The sequence below is a fragment of the Anabas testudineus genome, chromosome 7 (assembly GCF_900324465.2).
Source record: "Anabas testudineus chromosome 7, fAnaTes1.2, whole genome shotgun sequence".
NCBI lineage: Eukaryota > Metazoa > Chordata > Actinopteri > Anabantiformes > Anabantidae > Anabas > Anabas testudineus.
Window position 1 is genome coordinate 8,346,419 of NC_046616.1, and position 11,855 is coordinate 8,358,273.

Consider the following 11,855-nt stretch of genomic DNA (forward strand, 5'->3'; position numbering starts at 1 on the left):
TGTTCTTGCCACAGTTACACATTTATGACAACACACTATTACAGCATGTGCACAGACACACACATCACACATGTTCACAGTGAGTCTGGCTGTATAGATAAGGTTTCAGTGACATTTTAATATAGAGATAGTAAAGCTCAGACACACAAGCAATTTCTTTCTCGACACACACACACACTATCTTGACTTATGCATGCTGTCAACTTTCCTCTATCTGCTTTTATTTCTGTTACTGTCACATACACCTACACACACACACACACACACACACACACACACACACACACACACACTGACTGCTCATCTCTTTCCCTGGGCTCAGAAGTATGTTTATCCATCTGTCCATCTTTATTTAGGGCTTTCCTGTCTCTCTCACTTTTGAAAATTCAATTTAAAAACCTTTATTCCCCCAACTGTCAAAATCTTGACAGTGTTGTCCAAACAAGGAATAAAGACTTCACAGTTCATGTCACAAGTCTCCTAGCAACGATGTCTGGCGCCATCGTGGAGGTCTGGTTGGGTCACGGAGGACTAGTTGTGCACAAATAATAAATGAATAAAAAACAACTTGATACCTGACAAATGTGGTGTTTTCCATGAACCCATTACCTTCAGCATAACGATTTGTCATTGAATATTATTATTATTTAAATATTGATTGATTTATTTATCAAAAACATTAATTGGGATCTGTTCTGTCTCTCTTCCCTGCCTTTCCCTCTCTGTCCTGTCTCACTATGATTGGATTTGATTGCCTCTTTGTTGCAGGCTTGGCTGTGGGCTTGGACCCAGAGGGCTATGGGAACCCAGACTTTTGTTGGATCTCCATCTATGACAAACTCATCTGGAGCTTTGCTGGTCCTATTGGCATTGTTATTCTGGTAACTCTCCCTCTGTTTGTCTGATGTAAAGCCTTATACTGATATGAAGCTTTATACATAAAATATGCATTAAAAAAAATTAAAGATGCAATGCAATAGAAATGTAGTAGAAACAGTGATACCAAGCTTAACTCTGCTTACCAGGCCTGATATCAGCTTAAGGTAAACTAAAAAAATATGTATAAACATGGTTTGTGTTCTTTCTTTCTGTCTGTGAATCTCTGTGAATGTCTGGACACTCAGAATCAGTAGAAGTGCCTCATTGGTTATAAGTGGCAGCACTCCAGATGAATTTTACAAAAACCCACTTGGACTTTGCTCACCTATAACTTTAATTGCTTCCCACCTCAAGCTAACACCTTTAACTTCACAGCTTCACTGCAACATCTTAGACACCAAAGTGTGTCAGGTTCTATGGTGCTCATGAATAATTTCAGTGCAGTGGAGTCAGTAATGAGTATTATTCAGTTATACACTTCTTCAGCCTTTATTTATGCCCATATTTATTTCCTTCCTTCTTCCTGTCCTTCTGTTGTTTCACCAAAAATTCTTCCATTTACTTTGAGCCAAAGAACCACAGTAAAGGAGCAATTCATAGTTTCTCTTTGAGATTTGAATCCACTCTCTTTTTGTTTCATCCATGTGTCCTTGCTGTTGTTGCTAAAGACAGATTAAAGGTATTAAAAAATGTATTTACAGTTTTATTCTCCCTCTACACAGATAAATGGAGGAATTTTCATGATTGTAGCCAAGATGTCCTGCAACCCGTCTCAGAAGGAGACAAAGAAGCTCCCGGTCATGTAAGTATCTGCCCACCATGGTTGGCTTCACCTTTTGTTGGCTATTTTCAGTTACATGAATCTTGCAGCCTTTTATTCATGCACTACTTATTGTATGTTTTAAAAAATATATAATGATGATTCAGAGGGTACTCATAGAAAACACATAGAAGAGACTCAGTTATGATGATTATTTATCACCACTATGAAGTTTGTGGCCATTTTCAGTAGAAAACTCAAGATAACTGGGAAAAGTCAGCAAAACTGAAATATTACCACAGCAAATGTTATTATAACCATCTGTTACACTATATACGATAGGCTGGTTATGTGTGTGCTTTAAATTCTAATTTGGTATTGACAGTATGGCAGTAAAGCTTAACCAAAATGAAGCATTAAAAATAAAAATCAAATAGAAGCACTTTACACCAAACATAAAACAACTAATAACTTTAACAAAGTATAAAATGACTGAATAAACAATACATCTGTACCAAATTGCACAGCTTTCATCAGTTTTTTGTGTTGTTCATTATAGTGATAACTTATGGGGGAGTGATGTTGTCATAAATGCTTTGTGACGGGTGGAGTAACGGGGAACAGAGGCGAACACATCTGCGTTTCTGTCTGTCTCATCCAGTCGATGTTGATTTGATAGACAACGATCATGTCTGGGCTTGATATTGATTGAATCACATGTGCATAAATGGCACGAGGAAATCATTTAAACTACAGAACGCGTTGTCTCCCTCACTATTACATTTCCGTCTCAGGTTTCATCCAATGGTTTCTCTCCCTGCTGGCCCTCACTTCATGTCTCTGGTTTCATAATAATGACACTCATCATCTTCAGCTGCCACAGAGTTTCTTACATTTCCTTTTTACACTGCCCCTCTCGTCCTCTCTATCTCTTATTCTTGCTTACAGTGCTACTATCCGCAATGCCTTCCTGCTCTTGCTGGTTGCCACGTCCACCTGGCTGTGTGGTCTGATGGCTGTGAACAACAGCATCCTGGCTTTCTATTATATTTTCAATGTCCTCTGCCTTGTGCAGGTATGAACACTCTCTGACTGATTATCTGTAGTCAGTGGTTTCACTACAGAATGTACTGTAAAAAAAAAAAATTATTTATAAATCCAGACTATATCCAGCTCACTGAGTACACATTATAGAGGCATTTATTAAATATATACGAGAACAAGGTGGTTAAAGGCTGTTCACACCTTTCTCTCCCGTCCTCTGTCTTTCTACCTGTCATTACTTCTCTCTCCCAGGGTCTCTCGGTGATGCTGGTCTTCACTGTGTTCAACTCAGAGGTTCAAGAAGCCTGGAGAGTTGCCTGTTTGGGTAAAAAGAGCCCTGGAGAAGATCCACCAAGACCTCCACAGAACACTGTAAGTGACACACAACGTCCATTTTTAGCTTGTAACAAAACCAGATAAAGGCTTTATGTTAAAATGGTTTTAATCATTTACATAAGCTGCAACATTATAATGAGATCATTATTCGTTATTACACAATAATGACTTGCCGGGTAAAATGGAGAATGCTGATAGGAAGCTGTAAATCAACCTCACAGCATGAAGCCAAAGCCATTTTACGGTATGCTCTTTTTCTGGATGCACATTCTTACCGCGTTACCAGACCGTACAAAAGCCCTCTCGCCCTCCATTCCTCCTTCCCTCTGTCCACCCATCCATCTTCCCTGTGCTCTCCTCTCTCCTCGCCTTCTGCCTTCAGGGTTTGTTGCTGACCCAAATAAAACAATGTACCGACCAGTGGAGCCCTGGCTGCTCTTTAGCCCACTTCTGCAGAAGCACTGTGCTATGCCTATTAAGTTGTTTCTGTGTGTGTGTGTGTGTGTGTGTGTCCATCTCCAACTCCATCCTGCTTTCACGTTTCTTTCTGACGTTCTCTTTTCTGTGTTGTGTCTGTGTTTACTAGGTCATAGTACACTGCCTTCTAACCCCTGCTTTCTTTCTGTCTCGTGATCTGTGCACGTACATTATCCTGCGTGTGCATCTTCGCTGTTCAATATATATCGTTTCAAGCCTACAAAGCACGTGCGTGTGCAGAACAGTTACGCTGATGTTCAAGCACGTCAGTGTTTATATTTAGTTTATCCTCTCATCCTTGAAGCCTTGAAGCTCTTCCAATCCATCACTGTATCAACTGGGGCAAATGTCAGCACCATAGGAAAGCTTTTGTTAGAGACGCACACAATTGCTGTTTTTACCTCTGACTATATGTGTAAATGGCCACCGACAGTATAAGAATGCTTTTGACTATGTGATTTGAACTGTAGGATATAATTTCCAGGTTAACATCTGCTGCACCAGCTGATCCGCCTTCTGATTTTTACAGCATTCAGTAACTATAGTAACTCCCTTGCATCTGTAGAAGCTTTAGTGTAATATCAAGGAGGGAAGTGTTTTTTTTTTTTTTTTCTTGTTTGTTTTTACTTTTTTATTACTTCTTACTTAAGCAACACCACTGTTAACCAGTAATTATTGTTCTAAGTGCTCATTATTTTAGGATATATATAGAAAACCCCAGTGAATAAATTGTTTAACATGAGTTAGCCCATTATGAAGGTAGGATTTAATTGACTTTAAAGACAGGTGCAGTTTTTGCAGTACTTTACGTATAATTGCTTATTTTGACTTTTTAATTCATTTAAACCACTTTAAAATATCAAATATTTCACTCACACTCTTTATGTGCACGTGTTTGTTTCCAGGCTCAGAACCCCTACCATAATGCATCTCTGTTGGAGCAGAGTGGGCTGCACCGCATCACTTTAGGAACCTCCACAATCTCCTCTGTCAGCTCTGCCAGGTACAAAAACATACACAAGTCACACAGGCACATACACACAGAGCACAAACACATCACAATGTAACCTGCTCGCTAGAAATAAGCGAGAATAAAAAAAACACCACACTGTGACTAGTAAGGGGGTCTCATTGATCTATGACTGTGACATAGAGTTGCATCAGGGAGGACATTAACTGACAAATAAAAACCATGTTGTGTATTTTATGGGTTAGTGGGGTAAAGATGAAGAAGACTGGATGTAACAATGAAGTGTACTGTATGTGGAGCAACATTAATGTACTCTGAGAGTAGATGTTTATGGTTCAGTGACTGGCTAAATGTCTGGGGGTGTGCACAGTATGTGCCCAGCAAACTCTATGTGTGCGGATGCTCTCTGTTTGTTATGTGTATTGACCTGTGTCAGTGTATACAGTATACAGTGTGTGTACAGTATGTATTTGTGTGTATTTGTGGGTAATCACTTCTCACTTCTTTTGCTTTTAGAGAAAATCTTTTGGCTCGTCAGACTCTAGAGCAAAACATCATCCACACCGGAGCGACAGACCTGGATGTAGCCATGTTCCACAGAGATGGAGGTAAACACACACGTACTGGAATAAGCAGACATGGGTACACACAAGCATTGTCCAACCTTCACCTGTTTCTGTCTTTCCTCTTATTGATCTTTTTATTGCTAACATGATTACCATCAGAGATTAAACTCACAAATCAAACAGGGACATTAACAGTCCTATTTGGTGTTTTTCTCAATCTCTTCCCTCACTTGTTTCCTCTTAACCTCCCTCTCACTGCTTTTGCTTCTTTCTCCTTCCTTCCAGGTGAGGACTCGGACTCCGACTCAGATCTTTCAATGGAGGAGGAGCGCAGTCTCTCCATCCCTTCATCTGAGAGCGAGGACAACGTCCGCCTCCGTGGGCGCATCCAGCGTCGATTTAAACGCTCTAATCACAGCGAGCGTCTGCTCACCGAGCCCACACACAACAACACCAAAGGTAGACGAGCACTTTAGTGATTTTCTAATGATTTATCTCCACATTTTCACCCCTGTTTGTATTTACATGCAGTTAGGGACCTGGGTTACAGCTTTATTAAGATAGGCATTTTTTTGCTGTAATGTTATTGGTTTCTGTAATTGGGGTAGAAGATTAGACAAACCTGATTTCTCTGCCATGTATACCACGCAACGAGGTTTCTAACTGGCTTTTTACAAGAGCACTTGTATATGACAAAATCCTGCAGACATTTGGTAGCTTAAGCTGAGAGAACATCTGGATGAAAAGGGAGGTCATCACACTGAGTGTGTCCATTCAAACTCTGGCTAAAATTGTAACTAACACAAAGAGCCCTGTAAATAAGTCTCTGTAGAGTCTTCTGCCACTATACAGTTAAAATATGTGAACCATGGTTCTAAAATACATATGAGGTGGAGCAGAAAACAGAAAACTCATCTGCTTCAAATATAGTTTGTATGAATTTAGAAAAAAACGTATTTACACACATTCACACCTTTAGCAAATTACATTGCCAGGTAACTATCACCTGTGATGATGACCATAAAAGCCATATAAAAAGCCAGCTCTAAATGAATCAATACTGTGTTTCCTATGGTCTGCATGAAATTATATCATGCATAATATATGAGTTTGTGCACTTCAAGATTCAATGTAAATGTCATGCATGTCTTTGTCCTGTCAAAGGTTTCACCATGAGAAAAGGCCAGACATGTGCAAATCTATAAATCCATTCAAATAATCAATTCTTAGCTTAATAAGCCTTCTGAAACCCATGAACTACATACAGAGGGGACTGAAGTTGTCAGTTGAATAGATAAGGACAGGATCCAGATGGCAATTACAGTCAAATCAGTTCATCAATACTGAGAGTTGTTGGCTTTTAACTGAAAAGCCACAGTTTTACGATGGTGCCTGATTTGTCATGACACACACATTAAACCTTTCATTGAGGTGGTCCTCAAACAAACTTTTAGTTTGAGGACTTTTTAGCTTGATTTTTCTCCTTTGTTTGAGGACAAATTAACTATCTTGAATTGAAATAAATAGGAATAAAACAGTGGATTTTATATGTGTATTTATAATGAGATAAAGAACTGATTTCATCACAGGTGAGAAGAAACTAACACGAATGGCTACAAAAGGAAACGCCACTATTTAAGGGGGAAAACATGCTGTGCACATTAAAACCATGAATGTTGTCATTAGCACAACTCTGATAAATGATCTACTAATACAATATGATAAATTTAATGTGCCTTGGTATTTTATAATGAACATATGCTATTTGTCTGCTGACACCTGCTATTTGATAAAGACATCTGTTGTGTGATCATTGGGATGCACATGGAGTAACAAAATGTGCTTGGTGTCAAATTAAAATGATGATCGGCTGATCAGGGAACGTCTACGTTCTTAGTTTTTATAACAACAGATTTAATTGAAATTGAAATTTGCGTGTGACAGATTTGGATGGCAATGACCTTCTGTCCTACTGGCCAGCTTTGGAGGAGTGCGAGACGCACACTCTGCAAAAGTGGGGCTCAGAGCGCCCCCTGGGGGCAGATTACAGCAAGGATGCTGCCAACAACAACCAGCCTGATGCAGCTCTGACCAGTGGGGATGAGAACGGCCTCACTCAGCCACACAGGCACCGCAAGGGTGAGAGGAACTAAAAATGTGTATAAAAACACACATAAAAAGTTTATTGTATGTTCTGTATAATGAGGCATTTAGGGAACAGGTTTTTGTTTTGAATTTTAACTTTTTACTGAGGACAGTGAGACATGGACACTGATTATAAAACACAACTTTAAGAAAAATGAATGACAAACATACAAAATAAATAACATTTAGAGTTTAGAGAGTGAAGAGTGTTTTTGTTTCATTTCTTTAAATATCAACTTGTGCCATATGATAAATATGATAAATTTAAATTAAAGAGAGTCGTGAGGTTTTGGTCATGCATCTTGCATATTTGTACCTACACACTAGAAATATAATATTTTCATCATGTTGTTCAGCATAACTAAAATCTGCAGACATCCTGTGTGACTCATGCGGCCGAGTCATTAGGATGAAATGGGACATTTTGCCTAGAGGAACATGGAGGCGATGTTAGCTGTGTGAGCTGAATCAGCATCGGTCAAGTGTCATTTAAAACACAGCTCTGTAACTGAGACATTATACTCTACCAGGGTGCACCTTTTAGTGAATAAGAAGGGCAGAAAAAGATGGAGACTGCTTAAGTAGCCTGTGAACACGGGTGACATTTTAGGAACATACAGTAGTAACACACACACACAGAAACCTTTGGCTGGACTTCCTTCTCTCCTCTTTCCCTTCTAATGCAATCACATCGCTCTCTTCTTTCTCGCCTTCTTTTTGTGTTTTATGCCACTTAAACCTCCCTCGCTCTTTCTAATGTACATGTCTTTTTATCCCAGGTATCCTGAAGAATCGTCTCGGCTGTCCTCCAGCACTTCAGGGTCTGTCCAGCATGGGCCGGGTCCCCAGCGAGCTCAACTGGTACCGAACCTCTACTCTGGGTCACCGAGGTGTTCCTGCAGCTTCCTACGGTCGCATGTACTCTGCCACAGCTGGCGCCAGCGGCGGCACTGGCTCTCTCTCACAGCCGGCTTCCCGATACTCTTCTAGGGAACACCTGGATTCACTGTCCCGAAGGCAGCTGTCCAGAGATCCACTAGGGAGGCAAACAATTGGGGGATCGAGGGACCGACTGGACTCCCGGGGCTCCAGGGACAACCTGGATCTCTTACCTAGGAGGAGAGACCTGGGGTTGGGGCAGGTTGCAGGGCTTGGAGGGCTGGGCCTCGATCACCAGCGAGTTTCGTTATCTAGGGAGAACTTGACATGCTCCAGGGATAGACTGGACCTCCACCACACAGGCAGCATCCACGCCTCCAGGGAGGACTTAAGTGGAAATGGGGGAGCTGTGGGAGCAGGTATGGAGGGATACCTCAGCGGGTCGAGGTCGCAGCTCAACACGTTAACTCGGCGGCAGGCCTCATCGCGGGAGCACCTAGGAGGGACCCTGATCAGCAGCCGGTCGAGAGAGCAGCTGGAGGCCAACGGAGTGGGAGCCCAGCCTCAACCGTGTCGGGAGTGGCTCCGCACTCTGCCTCCCCGCCAGCCCGCACACCCTGACCAGCCCCCCTCCTCCTCCCCTCCTCCCCCGATCTCTGAGGAGCCCCAGCAAGAGCAGCTCCCTCCCTCAGTTCATGTCAGGGGGCAACTGGACTCCACACCTTCATGTAGGTACCCAGGTCAGACTGTTCCCCAAGTTGCAGGTTCAAATCCAAACTCTCTGGGTCGACAGCCGTCCAGTGAACACCTGGATATCCTGTCCTCCATCCTGGCATCTTTCAGTTCCACAGTTCTTACTCCTCCCCCCGCTGCCTCTAACCCTGGGCCTAATGGCTCTGCCCATGGACCCTCACCCTCCCCTCCCCAGTCCAACACCTCCCACAGCATATCTGAAGTGTCCCCGGACTCAGAGTAAGTCTTTCCTTGTAAACAAACCAGTTTCTTGGATGCTTTGTAAACACATTTTATATTTGACTTTGCTTCAGCACCCCCCCCCCCCCCCACCCCCCCCCCCCACCCCACTTGCTCTTCCTCAGCGGCTCCATAGGGATCATGTCAACCATTCAACTCTTTTCCTCTTCTGTCTCGTTGTTGCTTCTGTGTTTCATCCTAACTTTCCTGAGCTCCCTCAGTTCTACTTCCTACTTTTCAGCTTCTTTATCTTCCCGTCTCTTGCGTCTGTTTTGTTCTGTTTTCCAGCTCCGTCTACCTCATGTCTCTTTCTCCTTTTGACTCTAACGGCTCATTTCCATTTTGCTCTGGGATCTTTATTTTTATGTGGAACTGAATACGATTAGTGGAGGACTGTCTGTGTAAACTAACTGATGACTCATTTTTCTTCCCCTTTACCTCAGAGCCAACAGAAGTGAAGGACAGTCTTGATGACAGCTCCTATCACTCTTTATGCATTACAACTGCTTGGGGCATCAAGGACAGGTTCAGAAGTTAATAGATGGTCCTGAACTCCTGGAACATTAGAGGACATGAAACAAACTAAGACAGACAGTACGTCTGCTAAAGATAAGAGGATGTTTGTGGGTGGGTTGTACTGTATAAATGAACTTTTTCAAGTCCTGCCGCCTACAATAATCTATGATGGTTCTTTGGATAATGACTCAACCACAGCTACTACCTAAAGACTGTTGAAGACACACACAAACTCCTTAGATTTCAGTCATGTCAGCCTGATCCAGACAAGATCTGTCTAAAAGAGAAAAAAAAAAGACTGTAAATAACATTTTTATACATTTTGTATCTTTTTCATTGGAGATGAAGAAGAAATCTCTTGTGTTTTTTTTTTTTTTTTAATGACTGTGTCCATGTGAGGTTGTGAGTGAGGTTGGTGTGAGTGCAGTCTAGAGAAAAAAAAATGAAAAAAGAAAAAACCCAAACATCGCCCTGAAAACCGTTTTTCCTCAGAAACTTTTCCTCAAAACCCATCAACTTTGTGTATAGCGACAGGGGTCCGGCAATAGTATCTGATGAGATTATCAAAACTGCAAGATGTGGTGGAAGGGAAAATATCAAAGTAGCGAGAAGTGATTGTAAATAGTGGAAGGCGTTATTATAAAAGAAGAGATTTGATGGAACAAAATGATTGTGCAGCGAAAGATGACCAATGTTAAGCTAAAACGATAAAAATCGACATCGTGATTCAGATTTGGTGGTTCGACTATTAGAGCTCAGTCACAAGTGTAAAAGTATCAGCTCTTTCAGGCGATTGTGCTGTTTTGTGATCCACTGTATATGAATGTGACCTTGTCATCTGTCTGTGTATCTTTGTGCCTGGTGCTGTCTGAACCAGACCATATCAGTCGACTGGTATTACAAGATCACATCTTAATGGTGGATGTCTGGCTGCCTCCATATATGAGACTGTATCGTAGAACAACCATTTAAAGCCCCTCAAGGTATTTTGCACTTGGATGCATCACGACTCAACCTGCCTCAAGAGACACAACAGGAGCAGCCAAATCTCTCTGGCAGCATCCAGGAGACTTTTTCTTTTTTCTTTACAAAAGCTTCTCATGCAGAAGCTCTGTGCAAATCAAAGCCAAAGGGACAGCTGCTTAAAATCAGTGACATCAATGTTCTCTATATTCTGTGATTAAAAACCTGTCATGTGTGAATGATACAGATGTAATTTACATTTTGTTTAAATCATTTTTTTTTTCTAAATTAGCCGTGTCATGATTAGGCTTGTAGGAGGAGAGTGGATCAGAGGGAAGAAATCATGAGTCACAACTTTGTGTGCTCAGATATTTCTTTGGAAACATGCAGCACATATCCAGCAAGGCGTCTATGTGAATTAATCAGCTCATGTCTGTAGCACACGAAAGCCGTGCCAGAATTATTTTATTTACTTGGCTGAGCACAGTTATTGGGAAATTACTTCAGCATATCCTTTATACATGTGAAATTTCACTGAAAAGAAGCGCTAGCTCTAAATCTGTAGAGTGCTGACTTTGCTTAAGGGCTCAGAAACATCCAAAATGAGCTGTCACTGATGACAAGTTTCACACTAGAACATGTTAATACAGATCTCTTTATATTGTTGTGACTGTTGTACAAAGATGAGTTCTTTGTAGGAGCTCCTGTAGCGTCTGCAGCACTGTACCAGTTTTCAGAGGAAAGGATGAGTCAGTTGTCAGTACTAAAAGCCTCTAAGTGGTTTTTAGAGGCATGTCTTTCTACCAGGAGCTGCTCCTCTCTCACAGCTGTTGGAGCGAACACTGAATTCAGGCCTTAAGGTAACAACATGCATCTGTAAGCAGAGGAGACATGCAGGCAGAATCCACATGCCTGCACAGGGATCAGGATGTTTTCTTGCAATTAAACCAAAAAGTAGTCAGTTATAACATTTTAAGGCAACATAAGGTTTCTGCTTTGTATTTCCTCAAGCAAGAGAAAATACCTGTAATCATACAGAAAAGGACATGAATATAAAATAAAAAGGGCTAAATAGGGTCAGTCAGACGTCGCAAGCACATTGAAAAAGGCATGGATCATACTCATTATAGAAAGGAAAAAATACACACACCCAGATGGGATAGTGGAAACAAATGCACACATCCTGCAGCGGAGCACTACATACTAGTCTGTTAAAGGAGTAGTACACCTAAAAAAACAAAACAAACAAAAATTATCCAACATTGATCCCCTCTCACTCCTTCAATTCATTTTCATTGATCAATTTTCTTCCTTTATATAGTTTTACTTGTACAGACATGAGATTTAT

At 41.4% G+C, this 11,855-nt stretch overlaps 1 protein-coding gene across 1 annotated transcript in view; it reads left to right on the forward strand.

The window, feature by feature from the left end:
- celsr3 (cadherin, EGF LAG seven-pass G-type receptor 3) overlaps window positions 1–9,750 on the forward strand; it is an 87,159-nt gene extending 77,409 nt beyond the window's left edge. Inside the window, exons 28-37 of the mRNA XM_026367600.1 lie at window positions 769–881; window positions 1,602–1,681; window positions 2,588–2,714; window positions 2,936–3,055; window positions 4,402–4,499; window positions 4,983–5,074; window positions 5,318–5,491; window positions 6,977–7,171; window positions 7,957–9,028; window positions 9,472–9,750. Coding sequence (XP_026223385.1) covers window positions 769–881; window positions 1,602–1,681; window positions 2,588–2,714; window positions 2,936–3,055; window positions 4,402–4,499; window positions 4,983–5,074; window positions 5,318–5,491; window positions 6,977–7,171; window positions 7,957–9,028; window positions 9,472–9,499 — 2,099 coding nt within the window. The 3' untranslated portion in view covers window positions 9,500–9,750. The remainder of the gene's footprint in view (window positions 1–768; window positions 882–1,601; window positions 1,682–2,587; window positions 2,715–2,935; window positions 3,056–4,401; window positions 4,500–4,982; window positions 5,075–5,317; window positions 5,492–6,976; window positions 7,172–7,956; window positions 9,029–9,471) is intronic.
- The last annotated feature ends 2,105 nt before the right edge of the window (window positions 9,751–11,855 follow it).